The sequence below is a fragment of the Siphateles boraxobius genome, unplaced genomic scaffold, assembly GCF_051911475.1.
Source record: "Siphateles boraxobius isolate OS27281-9 unplaced genomic scaffold, OSU_SipBor_1 46, whole genome shotgun sequence".
In the NCBI taxonomy this organism is placed as follows: domain Eukaryota; kingdom Metazoa; phylum Chordata; class Actinopteri; order Cypriniformes; family Leuciscidae; genus Siphateles; species Siphateles boraxobius.
In genome coordinates, this window is record NW_027509097.1 from 16,537,702 (window position 1) to 16,564,508 (window position 26,807).

Genomic DNA, 26,807 nt, shown 5'->3' on the forward strand with positions numbered 1-26,807 from the left:
GTGAACCTGTCGCCCGTTTAGATAAACCCAAAGTGCTAACGCGCGGTAGCGCAGGTCGGAAAATTCACCCATCGAGCTGGAAGGACGAAGCCTGCTTATTGCTTACTGAACAACAAACAGATTAGCTCGCTTCCTTGCAGAGAATTAATTGTGTTCCTTGACGCTTAAAATTAATTTCCATTTTTTAATGTCCTGTTCGAAGGCCTTGCCACAGATAAATAAATGTGATTGATGAGAATACTACGAGTAGTGTGTCATGTGTAGCCACGGCGACTGCAGGAGATGAATGAAGCCTGAAGCCATGAAAGGGCTCAGGGTGTGTATCGATCTGGGTGTGTAAATATGGTATAACTGCCGTTATTTCCCCCTGTTTGTATCCAGCTTGATGGTTAATCAAACCTTTGGCATGGTGCGTAGTGAATGTTTGTTAATGCTTTAAGATGAGTGATTCTTGTACGTGCTTGTGCTCCAGTACCCACAATCGCTTTCATGACAAGTTATAAAATATGTATTTTGAAGCTTAACGCTCTTTTAACATGTTAAAAGGGTAACTATTTTTGAAGTTGTCACACAAGCTACTAAAAAAGACTTTGAGAAATGGATTTAATACTGTGAAACAGCTTGGTGCTATATAAAGCAATGAATTAGGCAATGGAGTAGCCAGATAGAGGGCCGTGTCTGACAATCAATTACAAAAAGTTTTGAAGCTATTTCTGTAGTTCAGACTGCTTTGTTAGATTCTATGAGACTGCCACTCACTCATTCAGTGCTTTTTAAAATAAATTTTTGTGAAAGTTTTTAATTTCTTAGTCTGTTGTTGTAATACCTAACCACCATGTCTATATCTGGTGTAATGTGATATACAGTAGTGAACTTTTGAAGTGGATCAAAACCTTTCATCAAAGTTATACATGAATTTTGAACAATACCCGTTCTAGTCTTATAGGACAACTTTGATCCACTTCAAATGTTGACTTCTGTGTTTTTAGTGGGAAGTAATGCTGCTTGGTATTATAAATATAGACAGACGAACTTATAGACAACAAATGGAAAGCTAATCACTTTCGTTCACAGTTTGATTAATGCAGAATAAATGTTTTTATGAGATACCATCAGGGTTTGAAATATGAAAAGGGCTTGAAAAGTGAACGCCGTCTTGTGGTGCCATCTCAGAGAGGCACAAATTCTCTTTCTCTGACCTTTTTCTGGTCTGTTCTCTGCTGGTGGAATGATCTGCCTAACTCGGCCAGAGCTGCTGAGTCCGTGGGGATTTTCAAGAAACGGCTGAAGACGCATCTTTTTCGGCAACACTTGATCCATTAATACAAACACTTTATCTTCTACTCTATATCTATTATCTCTATAAAAAAAATAAAAATTAAAAAAATACACGTACTGCGTTAGATTAAACTGGGAAGGGTCATAGCACTTGCATATTGTTGTACTATTGTTAGTTTAACTGCTTCTATTGTTCTCATTTGTTCTCATGCTTTGGATAAAAGCGTCTGCTAAATGTTAATGTAAATGTAAATGAAATTCACTTTTTCACTCACCAGCCAATTTGGCTACTAAATTTAAGTTACCGGCCATTCAGAACTTCTACTAGCCAAAAAAACCCCCAGATTAACTTGGCCTAAGTCACAGTTTATATATATATATATATGAATATATGAAATCCAAATTATATAATTTGGATTTCATATATTCATTTCTTATTCAAAAAAATCCTGTCATCAACCGATCTCCCCCCTTCGTCTTTCATTCCAAAAATGTAGGATGTTGGAAAATAACAATGTCTTTTCTGTTAACCAAATGCTTTTTAATCTTCGTTATTCTTTCAATGCAAATGAACAAGCGGGCCGTTATTTGTTGCGTAGTGACGTGTGTGTTCAAGTAAGCCAGATATGTGCAGATTCAATAGGCTGTATTTAATATATCATGATGACTCATGAGTCTGAGTATTTGTGCTAAATCTGCAAGATTTGTCTACACGAACTTCCCCAGCAAAGTGAGTAAACATGATAACACGCCAAAATGGCTAGTGATTTGGCAGCGATACCCGGCAAAGTAGATTTTTACCCGCATTTGCCGGGTTGGCAGGTGTTAATTTCAAATCCTGGATACAATCATAAATAAATTAAAATTTATGTAATATCAAACTCAGAAGTAGGAACTTCCCTGTCGTACTTGAAGGCAGCATCATTGCAACATTGTTTTTTCACTCTAAAAAACAAAAACAAATGTTGAGCAGGATATTGGACTGATGGGATTTATAATAAACCAAGTTACTGTCTAAATGTCAGGACAAAACCATTAAATTTACATGGATGAGATTTAACATGTTGCATCTGGTTCAAATACACTCTACACATTTATTTAGATATTTGGCAAATTTAGCATTCTGGTTGCATATTTAGAGTAGCCTAGACCTCAAAATTGATTTATTTTGTTTTCTTTTTTGTCCGTCCTTTTTCCAAAAATATATTTGAATTTGCAGTCTTATGGCATTCACGTTTTCTTTCAAGATCAGGATTTAGCATTACTCGTTTTTTGACTCATCCTTGTCTGTTTGTCTGGCCAGGTGCGGCCCGGCAACCAGGACAAACATGTCAAAAAGTGACATGATGCTTCTGTCAGGCAAAACGCCGCTAACCCAAATATACCCTGACATATGATTTCCATAAACAAATGAATGCAAGTTCTGAATAGCAGACTGGAGCCTGCCTCCACGTCTGTGTCACTTACTCTAAGTGACAGCTGACGAGTCGCCGGGCAGGTGTGAGACTCGCTGTAACTAGCAGTTGACGCTCACCGGCTGAACCCTTCCACACCTGAGTCAAAACCCAGATAACTCATATTCAGTGTGCCTTTGAGAAATGACACATACTACAACCTGCTTCAAGACAGGTGCTGAACACTACTACTTTTTAAGCAGCCTATTTGAGTGGGAGTTTGATGCGAGTTTGTCAATGTGTGTGTTTTTAGGTGGCTGAGATGCATGGAGAGCTGATAGAGTTTAACGAGAGGCTGTACCGCTCCCTCATGGCCAAAGACAACCTGATTGGACAGATGAGACAGGAACTCATCGACCTACGCGGTCCAGTAAGCACACACAAGCACACACGCATGCCTCTCTCTGGGTGTGTGAAACCGTATTTTCATTGAGTGGTTGTTCTTTCTTCTCTATCTCTGCAGTCCAGGCACTCTGGGCAGATCGCTGTATGCTTCCATAGGTCTGCCCTCTCTTCCATCATTAACTGTCTGTCTGGCCATTACACCATTACCTTCCTTTGTCTCAAACGCATTTACCTAGCTAACTAAACAAGGAAATATTATAGATCTTTTGCAAGTGTTTTAGAATAAAAACACTTTATTTTATATATATACACTGCCGTTCAAAAGTTTGGGGTCTGTAAGATTTGTAATGTTTTTAAAAGAAGTCTCTTCTGCTCACCAAGGCTGCATTTATTTGATTAAAAATACAAAACAAACCCAGTAATATTGTGAAATATTATTTAAATGTAAAAACAGCTGTTTTCTATGTGAATAGTAAAGTGTAATTTATTCCTGTGATCATTACTCCAGTCTTCAGTGTCACATGATCCTTCAGAAATCATTCTGATATGATGATTTGATGCTCAAGAAACATTTCTCATTACTATCAATGTTCAGGATTCTTTGATGAATAGAAAATTCAAAAGAACAGCATTTATCTGAAATAGAATCTTTTGTAACATTAAACACTACCGTTCAAAACTTTGGGGTCAGAAATAATTTTTATTTTATTTTTTGGGGGAAATAAAATAAATCAATACTTTTATTCATCAAGGAGGAATTAAATTGATCAAAAGTGACAGTAAAGACATTTATAATGTTACAAAAGATTCTATTTCAAATAAATGCTTTCTGTTCATCAAAGAATCCAAAAAAAAAATGGTACACAACTGTTTTCAACATTGATAATAATGAGAAATGTTTCTTGAGATGTTTCTACAAATCTTACCGACCCCCAAAATTTTGAACGGCAGTGTATATATATATATATATATATATATATATATATATATATATATATATATATATATATATATATATATATAATTATTATTTTTATTATTTGTTTTTTTTTTATGAGATCAGGTTGAGTGATCAACCTAAGTTTACATGTGCACCAATAATGTGATTATTTCTAATAATCAGAGAAAGGATTTTATTGCAGTAAGTTGTTTACATGACAAGCAAAACTTCTTCACTCCCATTTACATGCAATCTTAATTATTCAGATTATTCGCTAAGAATTGTGCTTATTTTTTACCACCATTCGCATACCCCAATGCACGGCACAAATTATGAAATCACATACAGTAAGTGTTTTATTGACTCCTGTTTTAATACTTCTGTCAAATGCAAAACACGTCTATAAATGTATTGGATTTGTTTGGTGACGCGGCCATCAATGTTTTCGACCATCAATACACTACATTATATTCTTCATGTTGGTCAACGATGTCAACATGAACTCAACATGAAAAATATAAAAAATTGTCAACCCCAGCCCTAATACTCAAACTCAGGTCTTTCCAAATCTATATGCTGTTATTATTTTTATGGGACGTAAAATTGTTTAAGAATCGCTATCCTGCCCTTGCAATACAATGAAATGAAACCCAACGATTTATTTTATTATATTATATTATTTATTATATTAAGTATCATATTATGTTTTGTGAAGTCATGTGATAGCTTTGTGTGAAGAAAACAGATTTTTTTCTTGGTGTGAATGTGAATGAGATTTGAGAGGTTTGGCAGAGGAAAATGGGTTACACTTTATTTTAAGGTGTCCTTGTTACAGTGTAATTATACATTTATGTACTGTCGTAGGGTAACCATTAGGAGCCAAGGGAGGTTATAGAGAAGCATAGGTGACAAAACAACAAAACACTAGAAAAATATTATTCACTAAGCATGCGTATGTATGTTTTTTTATGATACCGGTAGAAAAACGATACTTTTAAAACGGTCCCTTTGCCTAAACGGTGCCTGAACCGATACTTTAAAAAAAAGAGCCATAAAACGATGGTGGATGACATTAAAAAAAGTATTTTTTACTGAAAAAAATAATTTATTTAAATTAAACAATATATTAAAAGTTTAAAGTATACTTTAATATAAATATAAGTAAATACAAAACACACAAATGTACATAGATTCACAATATAACCTAAGCCACCTACCTAACTCAACTACAATAATTTAACAGACACTTAATAACACTAAATAATTACAGTACTAATAACAGCAAAGTAGTAATTTCATGAAGAAATTATATCTTGTTTTCTGGAAAAAAAAAAGTTTTCTGCTGTTTTTGCTTCTCCCAATGGAGTAAGAAAGATAATCTTGTATTCAAATGGAAAACAAGATTATTTTTCTTACCCCATTGGCAGATAATTTTGCTTCTTTTAAGCAAAAACTCACATAATTTTGATAATTTAACTAAGTAAACTAAATTAACAAAGCACTTACTATAGGGTTAGGGTTCGTTTAGGGTTAGTTGCATTAATTATGCATAATTTACTGTTATTACTACAGTAAGTATATTCAACGTGTAACAAAGACACTGTAAAATAAAGCAAAATTTGTTGTGTGAATAACATTTTAATTTTTTGTCTGTTTCTCGCACAAAGCTATTTTCTATTTTTGGATGAGGTATCCATTTAATTTGACCCGTCTGTCTCCAGTGGCATTCTCAGCCACAGTGCATTTCACCTCGTGGCTTCCATCCATCCTCTCTCTTTCCTGTTCACTGCTTATCTGTTGGCCACTGATTACTTTTTGATACATCTGACGGCAGTGGCTTTGAACCATGGCCTTCTGTAACTGTGCTGAACTGTATATGGTGGTTGGTTTATCTAGCCTCCATGGCTCATGTGTCTGTTCCTCTCTGGTGCCACTGCCTGCCAAGATGGAGCAGCCTGTGAGTCGTGACCCCTGTAAATGCTAACATTACCACACTTTCACCACAAGATAAGATGCACACTCAAATAGGATTAGAGCCTGTTACCAGTTAGGCTCATGTGTTTTCAGGAATGAGGGGTAATGTGTAGTCATTTAGAACTTCATGTAAATGTAGCTTTTTCCTCCCTTCCTAAAACAGATTTTCAGAATCAAAAGAGAAACATTTCTTCATTAAAATTTTTACTTGTTAGCAAATCAATTATTTTCAGTGAATATTGCTAGACTGTCATGCTTTTATCAGATAAGTGAATTACAGAATGTAGGTTTGGAAGTTTCTGCAACAGTACAGTGTTAATCAGCAAACTCAGCTGCTCACCATGACCTCATGCGCTCTGCTTTTGGACAGGTGCCAGGGGACCTGAGCCAGACCTCTGACGATCCCAGCCTATCTGACTTTGAGACGTAAGTGGCCTCCTACTCGCTGTTCTTTTTATATTTGTATGTATATGTGTTGGAGGTGGTATACAGCGAGCCTCTTTAGAGAATCAAATCGATGGTATGGAATTCCATAAAGAGATGCCTCCGATCTGATGGAAAAGACTGTGCTAAAAATAGGGAGGTTGAATGCTGCTTCTGTTTTTACATTCTGAGCATTCACGCACCTCTTCCACACAGCTGTAACCTTTGTACATGAGAAGATGGCAGTCATTAAAAACGGTTGAAGAAAATGCATGCAATGTTAAACTAGTGGGTCATGTAAAAGGCTATTTCTATATTGTATTTCTATTACATTGTAGAACTTAAAATTCACATCCTCTTTTTGTACGACAATGATTGTAATGATGGTAATGAAAAGTTACCTACGTTTCACTCGATTTCACACATTTCACTCTGTAGTTTTGGAAAAGTCCAAATTATAAATTTTGTACAAGTTTATGTAAAAATAAAACATTAACTGATGCAAGTAAAAATAAATGACTTGCTCATCAGAAATTATATTCTCTGCTGAATTGAGGCTTCGTCTGAGGTAAATACTGACATATTCCTCAAGGTGGAAAAAGTAGATGCATCTGATAAAGCTTGATGCTTTGTTTTATCGAGGCAATATGGAGGGTGTTCGCGTCTCAGATGGATGGTAACCGAATGAATAGCCTGCGCTGCATGTGGTTGCGACCACATCACAGATAATGAGCTCAGATGGGAAAGACTGTACCTCTTGTTTGTTTCATTTGGAATATTAGTGAATATTTGTTTTCGATTCAATTTCAAGCGTTCTATAGGCATATTACTCCTGTCTGTGAGGCGAGTATATGCTGAGTTTTGGTTGGTTTGGAGATTCCTGTTTTCATAATTTTACAAAACACAATATTTTGTTGTTTTTGTGAGTGTACACAAATTTTGTATGACCCAAAATAAGTTTTTTAAGTTTTCGATCGCATTGGTTTCATCCACCGACTTCAGAGAGTTTATGGTTTAAGTATAGGCTATAGTTTTTTTCCCTGTCAGTTTGTTATAAGACATTTTTTTTCAGACCCCTGGGCAGATAAAGTGATTATAGCTACACTAAACGTCTCTTCTTTTGAGATGTTCACTAATTAGAATTCCCCTATGTGTTATTTCCTTCCCTGTCTCTCTAAGAACTCAACGTGCCCTTGTCAACGTGTGGATCCCCTCTGTGTTCCTTCAAGGTCGGGCTGCCAACGCCTATCATGTATATCAGGTAGTTCTTTTAATCAGAATTTAATCCACCATGTACTACTGGAAAATTTGTAATCTTCTCCTAACCACCCTTTTCCCTCACAGTATGTAATTGAAATGCTCTGTCATTTGGACTGTATGACAAGTTTGCTGACTTAAGCCAAGTGAAAAAAAGACTGAAGGTTGATGTCCTTTGAACAGTGGTGAATCATGGTTAATTATTTTACTATTTCTATACTCCCAGTTTTCTGTAAAAAAGAAAAAGAAAAGTTATTACAAGAGCAGAAAAATCCAAAATATCATAGCCTAGTTGTGGGGAGGCCTTCAAATATTGTGTTGGACAACATGGGGCAGAATGGAGATATTAGAGAAGGATGTCTATGAAATAAATGTATCGAATTGATAGAATTTTATTAAATAAATTAAATATTTACTCCTATATAGCTGCTGTGCGCAAACTCAGTGTATTGAGCGTGCAGCGGCACAGCTTGTTGAGTGCACGTCCCTTTTTCAATTATTATTATTATCGCTGGAAAGTTTGTAGTTCGCTCGGATATGGCAATAGTCATAAGTAAAATGAGGAGCATATTACTAATGATAACTGACGGTAAAGAGAGAGAGAGAGAGCACTTCTGTTGCATGCTCTTGATTGCTGATCGTTCACTCAACACTCATGCGTCATTTAAATTCAAACAAATTTTTATGTGCAAGTAAAAACATGAACTGATGATTTATGATAATGCTGCCTCTCAGACAGTGTGCGAATATCCTTTTAAATTGAGTTCTCTTTCATTTATTCTTGCTTTCGAATGGACAAATTCACAGAAAATTATGTTAAAAAGCCAAATAGTCAAGTATCCGTGTGAAACAGTTGGTTATGACTTAGGTGAACTTAAACAGTTGAAAAGAAAACACATGTATTTGGATACGTGCAGCTCTTAAAGTGACAGCAGCCTAATAAACCTAATGCTGTATTTGTCCGCAATGTTAATCTGACAACAAAAGACAAAGCGATTGGTTGAGCCCTGCTGGAGCAGCTCTGAATATTAACTGTGGTATTAAATTAAAGATAGATTATGAGTAATAATATGAACAGTGAAAGTAACAGTAGCTCCTACAATACATTTTAACAGGTAAAATTAGGCATGAAAATAACTGAAGGAAATATCTATTTGCCAATCCAACTAATTTGATTCATATTCTTTAGGTTTCTCTGCACAATATTTTTTTTAATTAAAATTACAGGTATTGGTACTTGGTATTGGCAAGTACTAAAAATAAAAGTAGCGGTATCCAGACTTGTTCTGGAAAAAGTGGTAATGGTGCATTCCTAGTTTATATGAGGAAATACATTGTATACATAAGTACTTAAATTAAAGAGTACATCTGAAACAGGAGAGTTCGATACTTTCATTGTTTTGTTTCAAATATTTTTATTAGAGCACATTATTCACATCGTTATACTATCTACATCATACACAGGAGTATAATGTATAACCACATAGAAATGTGTGCAGTTAGGACATACTGTCCTCTTTTTGTTTTTAGAACATACAACAATGTAAAAAAAAAAAAAAAAAAAACGGAATCAACAGATAAACATACAGAGTACAGAAAAAAAACCTACATAGTCCCTCTTTCCCACCCTACCCAGCCTTATCCTTATGTCTAAATATTCCTTTATTATAGTTAGAGGGAAACATTAATTTCCACTGCCAGGAGAGAGATATTGAATGAGAGGTGACCACCACTTTTTCAAAGTGTGAGAGTTTATCCAAAAGAATATATTTTATTCTCTCTAAGTAGAGAGTGTTTACTTTTATTGTTTTGTAGTTTGGTTGCATTTTTATTGCCTGTGGGACTATGTTAAAACAAATATTTCTCCCAGATTTAGTTTAGAATGAACTACAATAAGTCAAAAAAAAAAAAAAAATTGTAATCTGCTAATGTGAGTCGCCATTGGAAATACCGCTGGAAAAGAGAACAGACAAAAGCATCTTGAAATGACCCCAAACCAAAGCATATTGTATCCTGCACAACAGGCATGTTGACATGAGTACACAGGTGATATGATGATATGACACTTTGTAATGTTGCTATTTTCATACAATAGTGACCCATGCACTTTCTATAACAGTACAGATTACCAGGAGACCCTCGTAAGTAGCAATAGTGCCCCCACATATTAGTTGATTTTGCTGAGTGAATTGGTTTTGACAGGGTTTTTCGATTTTCTCTGAGTGTTCCCTTGAGTCTGGCCTTGAAATGGATCCCCATGGAAATGGATCCATTGTTTTTTCAAGGCATGACTGATGGATAATGCTTTCCACTATTTTAGATTTAACCCAGGGCTTCTCATTTTCTGATATGATTGATGACTCCAGGCAGTTGTGTCTCTCACGTGAGCACTAATGTCATCGGCACATTTATGTGTTGGAAAATACCTGCATTAATTTTAATCTTTCATGCTTAGAGACGCCCACTAGTGTGTACAGTAGACTACACTACACTTTCAAGAGCCCGTCATGATTTTTCTTAGCGACCAGTGTTCAGAAAACTTCCAGTTAGGGTTTTATGATTGGAATAGCACAGGGAAACTATAGGCATTACCTTAATGTGCTGGTTATATATTACAGCGTGTTCTTCAAAAGTAATGAAAATGTGCAGTTAAAGGGGTCAAGACAACCCTTAGCACTATTGTCAAGGGTATGTGCATTACCCAAGTTTTTGGCACAAAGAAAGTGCAGGAAAAAATTAGGTAGGAGAGAGAGAGTGAACAAGCACTTTTCTGGAAAAATTATATTTTTTCAGGTTTCTTTGAATAGAAAGATAAAAAGAAAGACCTTTATCTGAAATGGAAATCTTTTGTAACATTATAAATGTCTTCACTGTTACTTTTTATCTATTCAATGCATCCTTGCTGAATAAAAACTATCAATTTCTTTAAAAAAAAGTATTTACCCCAAACAACTAATATATAGATAATAATATATAATTACAGCTACATAATTACAAATATTTAAATATTATTTACTGTTTATAATAGCTGGACAATAGTATCTTCATGCTATCCTTATTTGTTTAGCCCTGCTGTTGACATAAATTAATCAAATGTCTTTGTTACAGCCCACCGCAGTATTTGTTGTTTAAAAGGCAACAAAGTAACAATCTATGATCTCTAAGAACTGAACCATATATTTATAGATATGCTTTTGCAGCCGTTCAATGTGCTAAATTTCCTTCTAAAAGTAGAAAAATACAGAGTGCGATGCATCTCAATGTGAATCCATTTCAATAGATCCTGAATTAAACATTAGCATAGATGACAGTGCATTCTGATCTATGTTGAGTGACTGTATAATTTGGTAACAAAAAGAATATATCAAAAAGTCATCTGGCTCCTCAATGTTTCATTTTATGATTCAGTGGCTCCAAAGTCAATTATTTTTTTAGTCTGGATTCCTGCATCAGCTTGGCTGCAGATTATGGCACATTACCACCACCGTCCAAAATTGCAGCTACTCCATTTCCCACTTTTTGTGTTTTTGCGACTCGTCTGTGCTTTGAAATTACCCCCATAAAATAAATCAGAGTGCCGTTGAATTCCATAGAAAGAATGTAATTGATCTTCGGTAATATTACCAGGGCTTTGTTTTGTTGTGAAGATTTCTACCTTCTCCGTTTCATGTCACATAATGAAAAAATATAACAGCTGCCTAAAACAACTCATTCACGCTTATGCAATTTTGCCAGGAAGGGTTATTAAAAAAGCGGATGTAATGACTGTTATAATGTGGATTTACTGGGGCTGTGTTGTTCTGATGTTTTCCTCTATTTCAGTGCAAACGTTCTTGGTGATGTCTCGCAGAAATGGCCTATATTCTATGTATGGTTGTGCCCGTTGATCTGAAGTGTTAATGGTGCTGCTCTGCCTTTGTAAAGAGTTGCTGTGGTGATGGGCTCTTATAAAACATACACATACATGCATGCATGCAGTTTACCAAGGGATAGAGAGCTGAAGCAGAATACAGGAAAGCAAGAAGTTATATCATTATTTGAAATTCAGCAGATCAACAGCCTTGAGCAAACCATCAGTTTAGTTCTAACACCCCCTTCTTAAAAAGGGGTAAGGATACTTAATGTATCAAATAACGTGACTAAGTTTGATACTTGCATGTCTCACCCATTTGAATGAAACTGTCGTGATGCAATTTGTTGATGCTCCAATTGATCTTTGCTGATGTTGTCTTGATAAGAGAGAACCAGTTGAAGTCAGATGATCTTTGGTGAATGGAAAGACAAGGCCGCAGCCTGGCACAAGCTTGGGGGTCCTTAGAAAACTTCTAGTTCAGCATCCTCTTCACATCAGGACTTCTGAAAGGACCTAAAAGACTAAGAGACTAAGAGACCAATAGGTGTGATCTTGTGATCAGTGATTTTTAAAGCGTGAAGATGTCACACCCTCTGGAGGATTGTGAGCCAAAAATAAGTAGTTCCCTTTGGAGGGAATTTCTTTACGACCCTTTGTTCAAGCTTGCCTTAAAAATTTAATTTGATTGGGTGTTTAACAAAAGAATCTTCAAGATTCTTATAATACTAAATAGTCACAAAGGTAGCAAAATGGAATGTAAATTAACAAATGGGGGACAAAGATTGGAGTTTATAGAGACTAAACATGATACACATATGATTTTAGTTAACCATAGTATGCAAGTTTGAAACATTAATCTAGAGTTTAAAAGAGAGAATGTATAAATATACTGAATAATTTGTGTGTCTGATTGGTTCAGATGCTACACATGTTTAACAAATAGGGGTGGGAATCACAAATGCCTGTCAAAAGGTTAAGTGCGGGTTTTCTCTCTTTATTCAAGTCCAAACTGTTAGAAAACAACACAAAAAAAGTTTTTCTGTCTGTAAATTGGGAACATTTCAGTGTATCTATCAGCGAATCCCTAATATGTCCACTGATAGACAGATCCGCTGATAGATACTTTCTTGCAAGCTCCTGTGTGTATCTGTGTAAGCGCTTGGTGAAGAGCATCAAATGTGTCTATTTACAACATGTTTGTCCCATCAATGGTATAAAAGCCGAAGTGGGTCCAGACTTTGGACTTAAACCTGGTTTGGGCATCTATTATTTTACTCACACTCACCAGCAGGTAAATCTATTTAGAGCGCCATATTTTATTAATTAAAATATCAATATTTGGCGCTAGCGTATCGATTCTCGTATTGCATGGTGAAAGACAATGATATATCGCCCTATCAGTATTTTGTCCCACCCCTAATTACAAAGCTGTTAATTGCATGTTCATTCCACTTTAGCAGTGTTGCATTTTGTTAAGGTCATCGTGGCACTGTTTTTAAGTGTATGGCCCGACACTGATCCCCTCAACAAAGTAACAGTGTTTTTGCCCTAAATACTTAAAAAGGGGCTAGAATAGCTTCCTTTGCAAGGCTTTCCCTGGTGTTCCAGTGCTCTGTGTTTGCTCTTAGCTTATTGAAGTGCACATATACAAGCACTGAAATCCTCAGTCAGAATTTAGTTTTTTAAAATGAGTTATTCCCTTTGATCAGCAAAACCAGCTGAGCCCACTGCCTCCCAACTCTGCAAAGTTATTTTTTTATGAACTAATGAGATTTGATAACTCTTTTTTTCTTCTTCTTTTATTTCCATTTTGAAAATTTTCTATAGCTAATGATTAGGGTAAGAACACAAACAAATGATGTGTCTGTACTCGTGGCTTCTAACATGAATGTTCCTCAGTAACTGAGAGTTGATATTATGTAAGTCCATCTTAAATGACTTCTTCAGTGATATCATTGAATATGCACACATAAGTGACTATTGAATTAGTATAAATCCATAGAAAAGTGGACATCTCCATAACTTATGTCATGGCCTCTCCCCTGTGAGGATGTGCTCTAATATCAATATCACAGCCTCCAGTCGCTTGCCCATTAAAATAATCTAATTTAAACTGAATCTGGCTTGACTTAAAAAGGGAAATGACAGATGCTGCATGCGTGAGCAGGGCGCAGTGCGCAAAGCTGAACCCTGTATATGTATTTTGAAGGATATTACGCTGATTATAGTGTAATGATGATCAGGATGGTGAAGCCGGTGATTATGATTATAATGAGAATCACGATGACGGTTAGTAAGATAATGATTCTCATTGCAGTCAGATCATCGCCGGGCTGTTATTAATTGCAAAGTACTTTCCACGTCGACATTAAAAATTGCCCGCCGGCTATTGTGCCACTCTATTTGATTGAAATCTGGCAGGGAGGGCACTCATGATGAATGGATCATTGCTTGTTTTTCTTGGTCGTATCTTACGAGACATCTTTTTCAGTACAGAAAAGTATCCAGCCATTGTATTCAGCCTGTTAGACATTAAAATACCAGTTTTATTTCCATATCAATCCTACACAGAGGTTTTCAGGGGTTTGTGTTGGGTTATGGTAGGTCACTTTTTGCCGTGGTGCTTCCTCATGTCTAAATAGTTTATTATTAGGTTAACACCCGGGGAAGGGAGAAGGTGTGAGAGTGTATGTTTAACCTTTAGAACGATGCTCGTTACAAAGCAGAACTGATCTCTTACTCATCCTCATTATGGTGGCTATGGAGCCGCACTCATGACTAATTCATACGGAGCGGACGGCTGAAGCTCACTGGGGCCAGAACCTCACTGAACGATGGGTAGGCTCAATGACTTCATAGCTGGCTGAGGAGACAAGATGTCAGTTCCCTGAAACTCCCTTTCTAAGTTTCCCTTGCCTTTTTTCCCTCTGTTTTTCTCTCTTGGCTGCTCAAGTGGCATTTCAAATCCTTTCACAAATATAATAAATTTGAGAGCAATATTGCGGCTATCACTTTTTCATGGATGCTTGATTTAGGCCCCCAGCAATATGTTTCACATTAGTGAGTATTTCATTTCAAAATAGTGAGACTTGTCTGGATGGACTTTTTTATAGACTCTTTATGTTCTTCTAAACCAGCATTTCCAGACCCCTTTTTTTTATGAAACCCCATATCCCAATCAATAAGGTTAAAGTACATTTTCGTTGACACTAAACCAGACGTGTTTCTTTTATATGAAATCTCTCTGTAGATCATTCCACATGATTCAACCATATGCCAATTATTGCAGTGATTCACTAAAAGCAATCAATACTGTCGGTGAAAAACAGACTCGCCGAAATGTATGTAGCTCCCTCTCCCTTATTATTGCTTGTTTGTCTATTACAAGTTTTGCATGCAGAAAAACAACCATGATATGTAACCTACAAGTGACACGTAGCATTATTTAGGAAGACCATTGGAGGCCAGTGACATCAATATCTTTGTTGCACAAGTTCATGAATAAGGTGAAAGTTGTGATGTTGCATTATTACAGATTTGCTTTGAGATCAGTGTTTGCACTCTTTCTGTGTGTGAGACATAGACTCTGCGTTTGTCATATTTTAACTACATTTGGTTTCTGTGCTTCTGCTGGCTGAGACACATACACCACTATCAACTAATTCCAAGTGCCTGTTTATTATTGTTTATAAATGTCTAAATTATTTCAAAGTGTCACATCTTGAATGGCATAAATATGGAATGTATATTATGTTATATGTGATGTGTGTATATATATATATATATATATATATATATATATATATATATTGTGGCGGGAGGAGCAAACAACAGACACAGTGGGTGTGGCATAAAGCCACAGTTAACCATAGTAATTGCTCGGAGAGCAATTATTAACCTAAAAATAAAAATAAATTGACCAATAAGGGAATAAAATGTCCATAAGGATAAGAGTGTCCAAAATAAATAGGGGATCTGTTGTCCCTGTTGTGCAGGGGCACATGCAGGGGAAGGTAGTGCTCAGATGGGTTGGTCCAAGTAAAGGGGGCCACACTCACTCCCTTCTTCGGGATGTGAGGGACGGGGGCTTCTCTAGTGGGGCCCTGTCCCAAATGACACCCTAAACACTGGCGGTCCTCCTACTAGTCCGCATTTTTATGATGTAACGCCGCTTTGACTGTCTGGAAGAAGTCTGTTCTGTTAAATTTCTCATTAATGCAATTATCTAATCAACCAATCACATGGAAGTTGCTTCAATGCATTTAGGGGTGTGGTCCTGGTCAAGACAAGCTCCAAACTGAATGTCAGAATGGGAAAGAAAGGTGATTTAAGCAATTTTGAGTGTGGCATGGTAGTTGGTGCCAGACGGGCCGGTCTGAGTATTTCACAATCTGCTCAGTTACTGGGATTTTCATGCACAACCATTTCTAGGGTTTACAAAGAATGGTGTGAAAAGGGAATAACATCCAGTATGTGGCAGTCCTGTGGGCGAAAATGCCTTGTTGATGCTAGAGGTCAGAGGAGAATGGGCCGACTGCTTCAAGCTGACAGAAGAGCAACTTTGACTGAAATAACCACTCGTTACAACTGAGGTATGCAGCAAAGAATTTGTGAAGCCACAACACGCACAACCTTGAGGCGGATGAGCTACAACAGCAGAAGACCCCACCGGGTGCCAATCATCTCCACTACAAATAGGAAAAAGAGGCTACAATTTGCAAGAGCTCACCAAAATTGGACCGTTCGACAGACTGGAAAAATGTTGCCTGGTATGATGAGTCTCGATTTCTGTTGAGACATTCAGATGGTAGAGTCAGAATTTGGTTGTAAACAGAATGGGAACATGGATCCATCATGCCTTGTTACCCCTGTGCAGGCTGGTGGTGCTGGTGTAATAATGTGGGGGATGTTTTCTTGGCACACTTTAGGCCCATTAGTGCCAATTGGGCATCGTTTAAATGTCACGGCCTACCTGAGCATTGTTTCTGACCATGTCCATCCCTTTATGGCCACCATGTCCTCTGATGGCTACTTCCAGCAGGATAATGCACCATGTCACAAAGCTCGAATCATTTCAAATTGGTTTCTTGAACATGACAATGAGTTCACTGTACTAAAATGGCCCCCACAGTCACCAGATCTCAACCCAATAGAGCATCTTTGGGATGTGGTGGAACGGGAGCTTCGTGCCCTGGATGTGCATCCCACAAATCTCCATCAACTGCAAAATGCTATCCTATCAATATGGGTCAACATTTCTAAAGAATGCTTTCAGCACCTTGTTGAATCAATGCAAAGTAGAATTAAGGCAGTTCTGAAGGCGAAAGGGGGTCAAACACAGTATTAGTATGGTGTTCCTAATAATAATCCTTTAGGTGAGTGTGTGTATATATATATATATATATATATATATATATATATATATATATACACATTCTCTCTCACACCCACTCCAGTCGGGAACCTGACGAAGGGCGGCAATTTAAGTGACATGGTGGCGATGAAAATAACGGGGAGGCAGCCGTTCTGCCACAATATCTATACATGCATAAATACATGCATACACACTACCATTCAAAAGTTTTGATTCCGTGAGATTTTACTAAAGTTTTTAAAAGAAGTCTCTTATGCAGACCAAGGTTACATTTTAATTGATCAAATAAACTACTCCAGAACTCTTCAGTGTCACATGATCTTTCAGAAATGATTCTGAAATGCTGATTTGGTGCTCAAGAAATGGCTCTTATTATTATCAATGTTGAAAACAGTTGTGCTGATTAATATTTTTGTGGAAACTGAGATACATTTTTTTAGGATACTTTTATGAAGAGAAAGTTCAAAAGAACAGCATTTATATGAAATCTAAATCTTCTGTAATATTATACTTGTCTTTACTGTTAATCAATGTTATACATCCTTGCTTAAAACTATTAATTTAAAAATAAAAAGTAATATTGACCCCAAACTTTTGAATGGTAGTTTGTGTATATATGTGTATATAAATAAATACTTGTAGTATTTACAGAACATTTATCCCCTGTAGAATTGGGCATTTAAAAGGCAATTTAGCCAAAGTTAAATGGACAAGAATCTAAATGTTTTTTTGGCTGTGATGGACTTTTTGTGTGCATTTTGTGTGCTGGCCTGAGCTCATACTGGTCCAGATTGCATATTTATTTATCACACTCTCTTAACCTTTAAGGCAATGCACCATGAGCAGATTGCCTATAAACTGGGATGGGGCTTGGGAAATTGAGAGAGATCTATATGAGACTCATAGTAGCATATCAGGAGCCAACTAATTTAGGAAAATAAAATGGGCAATATCAACAGTTGAAATAGCCTGTCTGCACTTTTTGCTGAAAGAATCTGCATGAATGTGCTTGCATGCTCAGTGTTGGTCCAGAATTTTTATAGCGGTAGAAAGTTCTTCCCTAATTGAGTTGTAATATAACTTTGTTTCTTACTTTAATGGCTCTCAGCTAGTTTTTGTTTCATGACCAAGATTTAACAATGGGACTGACAAGTTGTTGTTATACAAAAGTAAACAATCAAGCATTGGCATTCATTAATATTACGAGGAACTGGACAGACTAATGGGACAATTGAAAGATTGGGGTTTTCTGATTTTGGTGGTTTTTATGATTAAATTTAAGTAGCTTAGAGTTTGATTCGGTATGACCTTGACAATTCGGTATGACAACAACAACATAGGTTTATTGGATGATTTTTCACTTCCTTGAGTAGTTGATTAGGATGGGTACTTTGTTGGACTAACCATGCATGATCATATGGTTAGTTGCAGTTTATTGTTTGCATTCCTCGTTGGTTTTGTTTTCACTGTCCAATATGGCTGGGATTTTGTTTATCATCAAACGATGGTAGCCTAGAAATCTAGACGCACCCTAGCGGCAGCAAAAATTATTTTGCAGAAAGGGTGGTCTAGCAACTCTCCATAGACTTTTGAGCTGGAAAAACTAAACTCTGGTCAGGCCAATCACATCGTGTATAGAGTTGGTGGGCGGGCTTAACATAATGACTGCAGAGTTGTGACGGTTCCGCGCATATTTCCGCGTGATTTCCCTGCTACTTGAAAACAAAGAAGATGCTGCTGGCGAACAGCGGTCTTTCGAATTGGCTTTGGCCGCGACTCTGGATGACTTGGAGTTAAGAGAACGTCACTTAAGTCATTCTTAAAAAAGGAAGATGTGTTCAGAGTTTTGACGACCGGATACGGCAAAAGTTTAATATATCAACTAGCTCCGCTGGTGGAAAAACGCATGATGGGACTCACTCAGCCACAGCCGTCCGTTGCTCTGGTTGGTTGTAGCGCTGTCCTATTGCGTGCAGAGGGAATTTGAAAGACAACCGTTTATCCCGCCCCTTGGATTGAGGTATGCCAATTGTGAGTTCCCAGACCTAACATCTTCATAGGTCTGGCTTGCCAGGCTAAAAAGATGGAGCAAATCCTAGCTTTCGCGAGTTGGGGAGCGCAATGTTCTATGACACATAACATTCCATTTGTATTAGAGATGCGCGGATGGGCTATTATTTCATCCGCAACCGCATTATAAAACTCATCATCCGTCCGCCATCCATCCACACCAACGTTTTTTGACCAATTTTCAAAACCGCACCTGCCCGCCATCCTCTGATTGTTTTAAGGTCTATGGGCGATGCAAGACGCTGCTGCCGTGAGGCTAGAAAGCTCTTGGCTGTTCTAGAAAGGAGACTGATCCAATGCAGCAAAACTATTAAAAGGCCTAAGTCCCTAGTATAGCCTATTGGTTATGTTGTATTCCCAGAATTCTGATCGGTGCACAGGGACAAAAATAAAATTAAAACGGTTTAGCGCAATTTCTTGCTTTTCAACCGCGGTTAGAAAAATCCAAACCATACCATCCCAGCCCTACTGTCCAATCAGAACAGGCCTGTGACCCATTGATTGTGACCCACTGCCTTATTTCCATTATTCCCTATTTTTCCTATTGTGTTATTTGCATCTTGTCAATTGAGCTGCAATCAGTTGCAATCAGATCTGTAATAAACATCTCAGTGGAGCTTGAGCACTAATTGCCCTCCTCACATGCTGCTGCGTGATCGCACTAACCCAGACTAACGGTATTTATGTGCCCATCTGCTGCTGTCTCCTCAGTCCTGTCTGCATCGCTATCTCACGCCTACACTGGCTCTCAGCATTGTTTGACTTGACCCACAGTGGCCAGAATTTTAGAGGGCTTCTCGCCTCAAATCTTATACCAAATGAGATCGATGTGTGTTGGACAGAAAGGTCAGGCTGAGAATGGCACACCAGCTCCATGTCTAGATTAATATTGCCTTTTGACTCTTATTTTATTTTGTTATTTTAAGCAGCCCTCAACCATTAGTGGTGGCTGTTTTGCTTGATAAGGTCAGATGCAGATTATTCATGGTGTTACTGTTATTACAATAATTAAAAATTATATTATATAATATAAATGTATTTTCTCAATTATTTTATATAACTATTCTTCACTGCATGATTATTAAATATTCACTACTGTTTAAAGGTTTGGTGTCTGTAAGATTCCAAAGTGTCTTATACTCACCAAGCTGCATTTACTTGATAAAAAATACAGTAAAACCAGTACTATTGTGAAATATTATTACGATTTAAAATAATGTGTTTTCATTTCAATGTAATTTAAAATGTGATTAATTTCTGCTTAATATTTTAAGGAAACCATGATACATGTGCATTTTTTCAGGATAATTCAATGAATAGAATGTTCAAAAGCAAACTTTATTTGAAATGGAAATCCTTTGTAACATTATGTCTATATATATGTCTTTACTGTCACCTTTGATCAATTTTAATGCATACTTGTTGAATAAAAGTGTGAATTTCTTTTTTTAAACTTACTGACCCCAAAGTTTTAAACGGTAGTGTATTACTAGGTATAATACAACACAAATACTGGTTCAATGCTCTCTTTCATTTACTTGCCAATTTGTTTCTTTAAGTATAACGTCCTGTTTAATTGCATTTACATTTTACATTTTTATTCATTTAGCTGACGCTTTTATCCAAAGCGACTTACAATTGCTATATGTCAGAGGTCGCACGCCTCTGGAGCAACTAGGGGTTAAGTGGACTCACAGTGGATTCGAACCCGGGTCTCTCACACCAAAGGCATGTGTCTTATCCACTGCGCCATCACCACCCCAATTGCAGAGAGCTTTACTAAAGCTAGAACCGAATCTGACCATTCATGCATGTCACGAGGGATGCTCATAATGAACTGATTAACTGTTAACCAACAGGAACGGTTTAAAAAGTGATTTAAGTCATTTTTAGATTTTTATAGATTTTAAGTAAATTTTTTAAGATATTTTAAAACGTTTGCTGCATGGTTAAAAAATATGCTACACATAAAAAATGCATTTTTGAGTGGGAAAGAAACAAATAATTCCTGTAAAAGTTGCATTTTATTATTACAATCAAAAATAATGTAAAATACCGGCAAATAAAGCTGAATTTTTACTAGCTATATAAACATCAAGCCAAAACAAATTATTTGATTTTAATTGAAACCGAAACCACCGTTGGGCTCAACTCTCTCATTTGGTACGAATCCAAAGATTTCCATATTTGCAATGTATTTGGATACTAAACTGGCTACATTCACACTGTTTTTGGGAGTGACAACCGCATTTACTTACAGGTGTGAGTCTCGAAATGTCTTGTTCTGTCTTGAATACTGTCTGTATGAATGTGCAAGCAAGCCCGTATTCTCTTACCAGTAACCATACAAACAGTGACCAAAGAAATATCCAAGATGGCGACTCCATAAATCTGAGAAGCACGGCAAGAGTCCAATCAAGCCGCAAGTTCATCCGTCAGATCTTCATTAACCGACAACATCTTTATATGTAGATGAGGAACTGAGACGTGGAGAACAGTGACTGGATCTAAAAGCTTTAGATGACACACAGCTCAAATCTCCGAAACCAAAAGGCACACCAAAGCGAAACACACGGCAGATACTGGTTTGTGCTGTGCAGAGCGACTCTCTAGCACTGTACGATGTGACAGACATGGTTCCGTTCAAACAAAGCGTGTTTTCCGAAGGTGTGTGGTTGTGAGTCTTGAAAACGTATGGGTGTGATTTCGGTAGAATGTGGTTGACACTCTCGTAAATAACTGAATTGTGTGTGAACGTAACCGTATTAAGGACTTGAATTACATTTAAATGACACCATTTAAATTGAGCAGTGTAACTTTTTATAATGTTTTGTTGACTTTTATTTTGATAATTAACAGGCTGTGATGTCTAGCTAGCAATGCTAGAACTTTTTAATTCTTTAAAACTTTAATACTCCATAATTTATGGTCATACGATATGAGTAAGACATTCGAAACTGTAAAAGGTTTACTTTCATTTGTGAACACTCACAGTAAAAACAAAACATTATACTTTTGTAAAGTAAACAAACAGGATAACACTTTTTGCCGTTTCCTTTCTGTGAACTTGTTTGTGGAGCAAACTCGGCATATAGCCTACTATTTGGCACACAGTTTTTTCTTTCGTTTTATTAATCTGTTAATCATATAAATATATTTTGCATATAGGCCTATAAATAAATTTTCTTCTGTTTTTCTCTATTCACAGAAGCTCTGCAAGTGTGTGACGTGACTGTGTGTGAATTCTCATGTTCTGTTGTTTATGCTACTATTTGCGCAAATCAATTCTAAACCCCTGGAAAACTAATTTTGGTATTTTGATTGGGTCACAGACATTTATCTATTCTAATTTAATTTATTTCTATTTTAACAATGATATCGGTCAGGAAAAAAAACCCTAAATGAACATACATACATGTAACCATGATTTACCACGAGTTTAACAGGGTTTAAGTCATACTTTATGGTTCTTGAATGTCATCTGGAAGGATAATGGTTACGCTTTGAACATGGCATGCACACACACACCTGCTTGCACTTTGCACACAGGTGACAGATGTTGCGGCTGAATGTTCCTAATGAAAAACTCTTTTCTCACTCCTCCTTATTGCTCCCTCTCCTCCTTTCCTTCCTCTCTTCATTTCTCTCTCTGGCTCTGTCATTCCTTTTACACCATGACTCTGGCACAGCAATCTTCCAAATGGATTCTATTTTCTGCCTAATTTGGCAAATGTTTTGTCTCGGTAGAACTGGAGTGTAGAGTGAACTTGGGGGTGGGTGTCAAATTGTAGGGCCGTGTACCATCATGAGTGTGCTTTCCAGAAACAGTCCTCAAAACTGTATAAATAGATTTTACTTGTGAATGGAGTTATTTAAGATGTGCTACATATGTCCTCTAATTTTGGCACTTTTTCTTTCATTCTCAGTATTTTATTTCATTTCTCCAATAGCAGTGGACTAACAGTGGAGTTACATGCATCACAGGATAATTGTCTATTTTTAAGTATTAAAAATTCCAATCACAGTGTCCTTTCTACCACGTAATGTATCACATTATTTATTGTGCTTAATAACATTATGTGATGGAAACAACAGTGATAGAAATTACTTTTTTAAAACTCATTTTATGCATTTTATGTACCCTAAATACAATTAAATATTAAATATCTGGCAGTTATTTTTGGCTTGAGTTCACAAAATTATAGCTTGATTAGTAATGATGCACATTAAATACATTAAACAAAAGTCATATTTATCTTAATTTGTCTTCAACTTTATTAGGGATACATTTTGTTTGGTGGAAATTATGCTTTAAAATCATGATTGAAATGACAATTGAAAAATTAATATAAATTATCACTTATCAGTTAATATCAATTATTAATATAGCATTATTCACACAATAAATATTAATGTGGCTTAGGCCTATTTATTTCACTCTTTGTACATATTGTCATCATTTGAAATTGAAGTGTATCTATTTGAAGTGAAAATTAATATACTTTAAAAAGGATGATAATCTGTACAAAGAGTGAAATTAATTAACCACATATTTATTGCGTGGACAATGATTATGCATTGAAATTTTTTTTTTTTTTTTGTTGACAGTAAAAAGGAACTAAATAACTGCATGTATTTAACTTTTTTGGGCAACTTTATTTTATGTTCATGTAGCAGTGTAATTGCACAAATAAGTAATGAGTTATTAAACTTAACTTTAACACTAAACTAAACTTTATAGTAAGGTTTAGTTTAGTGTTAGTTTCTTGTAATTATGCATGATTTACTGCTATTACTATAGTAAATACATGTAACATGTTTAATATACTAATAGAACCTATTAACAGAAAGTCCACTTTTCTACTGAACTGTTGTAGAAAAGCAAGATAAATTCAATTTAAATTTATTTGTTTAGCGCTTTTTACAATACATATCTTTTCAAAGCAGCTTCACAGAAAATGCAGGTTTCTATGTTACAATTTAGAGAAATCTGTTCTCAGAGGTGACTGTCTCAAAGTAATGTCCATTTGTCAAAAATGTAATAATACAAATCAGATAATACAAATCATGCAGTTAGCTAATATCATGTATTCATTTAGACATAAACAATGAGTTCATTAAAGCAGTGATTAAGTTGTGATTGTAATTACAATAAATAGAAAATTTGGCAGTTGTGTATGTTGATTCAGAGTTAGGGTCATCTGAAGTCCTGGCAGGGGTAGTCGTCATCTCTTCACTGGTGTTTGGTCATCTGAAATCTTTGTAAGAGGCTGGATCCAAACTGGAGCTGGTGTAATCTCTAGTTACCTCGGGATGGACATCCTGAGATAAAACAGAAAAGTAAATGGAAAAAAATTAGTGTAGCTGCTGTTCATAACGGTTCAAGCAATACATAGTCATGCACATTTAATCCGATATAACTGGAGTGCAAGGTTATGAAATGCATTATGGAATGCTTGGCTAAAGAGATGTCTTTAATCTAGTTTTAAACTGGAGAGTGAATCTGAGCCTCGAACATTATCAGGAAGGCTATTCCAGAGTTAAAGAGGCAAATGTGCAAATGCTTTCCCTCCTTTAGTGGACTTAGATATCCTAGGTACTACCAAAAGTCCAGGGTTTTGTGACCTTCAAGATAGGGTAGGCAATTTTCAGAGAGGCTAGCATTAGCGCGCTAGCTTTGAAAGCATAAGATCCTACCCGCCCTTCAGAGCGTCTCCAAAGCCGCGTCTCCTTCAAAACACATGAATGCATACAGCAGGGAGCAAGAGATGGCGTTAAACTACCTCATGTCTCAAAGCACATAACATTATAATAATAATAATGAACAAACAACTTGAAGAACACTGACCTGTACCATCTAACTGCTGCAGATTCATTTCGCCGTTAATAGTGGCAAATAGGACGTTGTATCATTGCATTTGGACCCAATTCAATGATTGGACGAACATTTTATGTTCCTAAGCCTTCCACAGACTAAATATATACATATAAATACATTTAGACCCACTTGGCTTAGTGATTGCTATCAGGATGTAAAGAGACTAAAAGAAAAATGTTTTTCTGAACAAATCACCTACCCTGCCTTTAAAGAGCATGATGGATTGTAGGGCGATAGAAGATCGGATAAATACACAGGAGCTAAACACTTTATAGTCCTTAGGCCTTATAGGTCAGCAGCATCACAGATCCCACTAGATCTCACTCACAACCTTGCAGTTGTAATGAATATCTGTTACTTTTGTAGAAAACCTCCCAACATTACTTGTTGCCCCACTCTAAAGATAACTGATTCCTGTTGCTGATTCACAGCCACACTAGTATTGAATACAACAGCACATGCACTCCTGTGATATTGCTTAACTATCAGTTAGATATGCATAGAGGCCAGTTAGAGGATCATCATGGCTGGAAAGTTTGAAGCTAGTTGATGGAAAATGGGTGAAATGAACCCTGCGGGTGGTTTGTGCATTTCCATTTCTGCACAAAATATCCCTTATTGGGCAAATTAGAATAATGCAAATAATTCTAGGATCGACTAAAAGACAAATCTCTCCGGGGAGCCCTCAGCAGGAAGTGACCTCGGCACTCCGGCAGCCAGTAATTTGTGCACTGACAACTGTAGTTAAGCTGAATGGCTCAGAAGAGAGTGTATGGAGGCTCAATAGGTAGAAAGAGGGTTTGGCTGTCCGTGGGATGAGGGGGAGACCACCATATGTGATTCCACCGGAAATAGAAGGGGTCAAACCACAGCTTTTACCACAGCTGGGAACCTCCAATTAGACATGCTTCCAAACCAATATTAATTTGCTGCATTTCATTTTCAGACAATATTGCTTGCTTGCCCGCTGCTACAACACCTATAAATATGGTGTGGTGTATCTGAGCTGAAAAAACATGTTTTTTTTATGTGTGTGTGTCACTGGTAAATCTCCGTAAGGAACACTTCTTCTCTCAATATGGATATTATGAGGTATTGTAAATGCTTTTATAGCTGGGATAAATGTTAGCAACCTCCCCCAGGCTGACATTTGCTTTTAGTATGAATCATACACTGGCTGTTCTTTTCTTTCTCCTTTCATTGTTTCTCAACAAAGATAAATGACATTTCCATTATAATGCCCATAGTGGAGGTAATACAAATCTGCAAAGGTACATAAGTCTAATGGACATTTCCTCCATATTACAGTAATGCCCAAATGAATAGACTAGACGCAAATTGTTATAAATCATCCACACTGCTATTACACTACTAGATTCTTTATAGCTGATTAATGTAGTCGTTTTTTTAATTTTCCCATATTTCCTATTTACTTGATATTACTTTTTGACTGGGAGTTACTATGCGGGAAAGACAACCAGATAGCGACACCCCAGCAACTGAGATAACACTAGCCAGAACACTTTAGCAGTGTGCTTAATGTCGGCATGAAATGGAAGATGTGTCTTTTTTCCCTATTGTGATGTATATCCAAATGAAATAGCTTCTCGAACAAGTAGGACGTGCTTGATTTTATTCATCGGAAATTGATTGGATCAGGAATTGATTGCTATTGTTGCTGTGATCTCATGTAAATGACAGTTTGAGAAGAGAAGAGTCATTGCAAGAGGGAGGGGAAGATATTTTGATTAAAGATTACAAGGGCACATTAATTAAAGAAATAATGGTGTGCACAGAAATAATTTAAAATTACACTGCAATATTCCATGATAAATGTTTTATTGCATGGTGATTTTTAACAGCTCAGAACATCTTAGCAACTGTATAACAAAAGCCTGGAAATGGCCCAGAACACTTGAGTATCACGTCAGAGAGTTTTGTCTCTCGATGTTTCTTAACAT

The 26,807-nt window shown here is 36.6% G+C and overlaps 1 protein-coding gene across 3 annotated transcripts in view; it reads left to right on the forward strand.

Moving 5' to 3' along the window:
• snx29 (sorting nexin 29) overlaps positions 1–26,807 on the forward strand; it is a 139,800-nt gene that overhangs the window by 68,878 nt on the left and 44,115 nt on the right. For all 3 annotated transcript variants that reach the window (XM_077201130.1, XM_077201128.1, XM_077201129.1), the window contains exons 16-18: positions 2,986–3,102; positions 6,362–6,417; positions 7,594–7,675. In XM_077201130.1, coding sequence (XP_077057245.1) covers positions 2,986–3,102; positions 6,362–6,417; positions 7,594–7,675 — 255 coding nt within the window. The remainder of the gene's footprint in view (positions 1–2,985; positions 3,103–6,361; positions 6,418–7,593; positions 7,676–26,807) is intronic.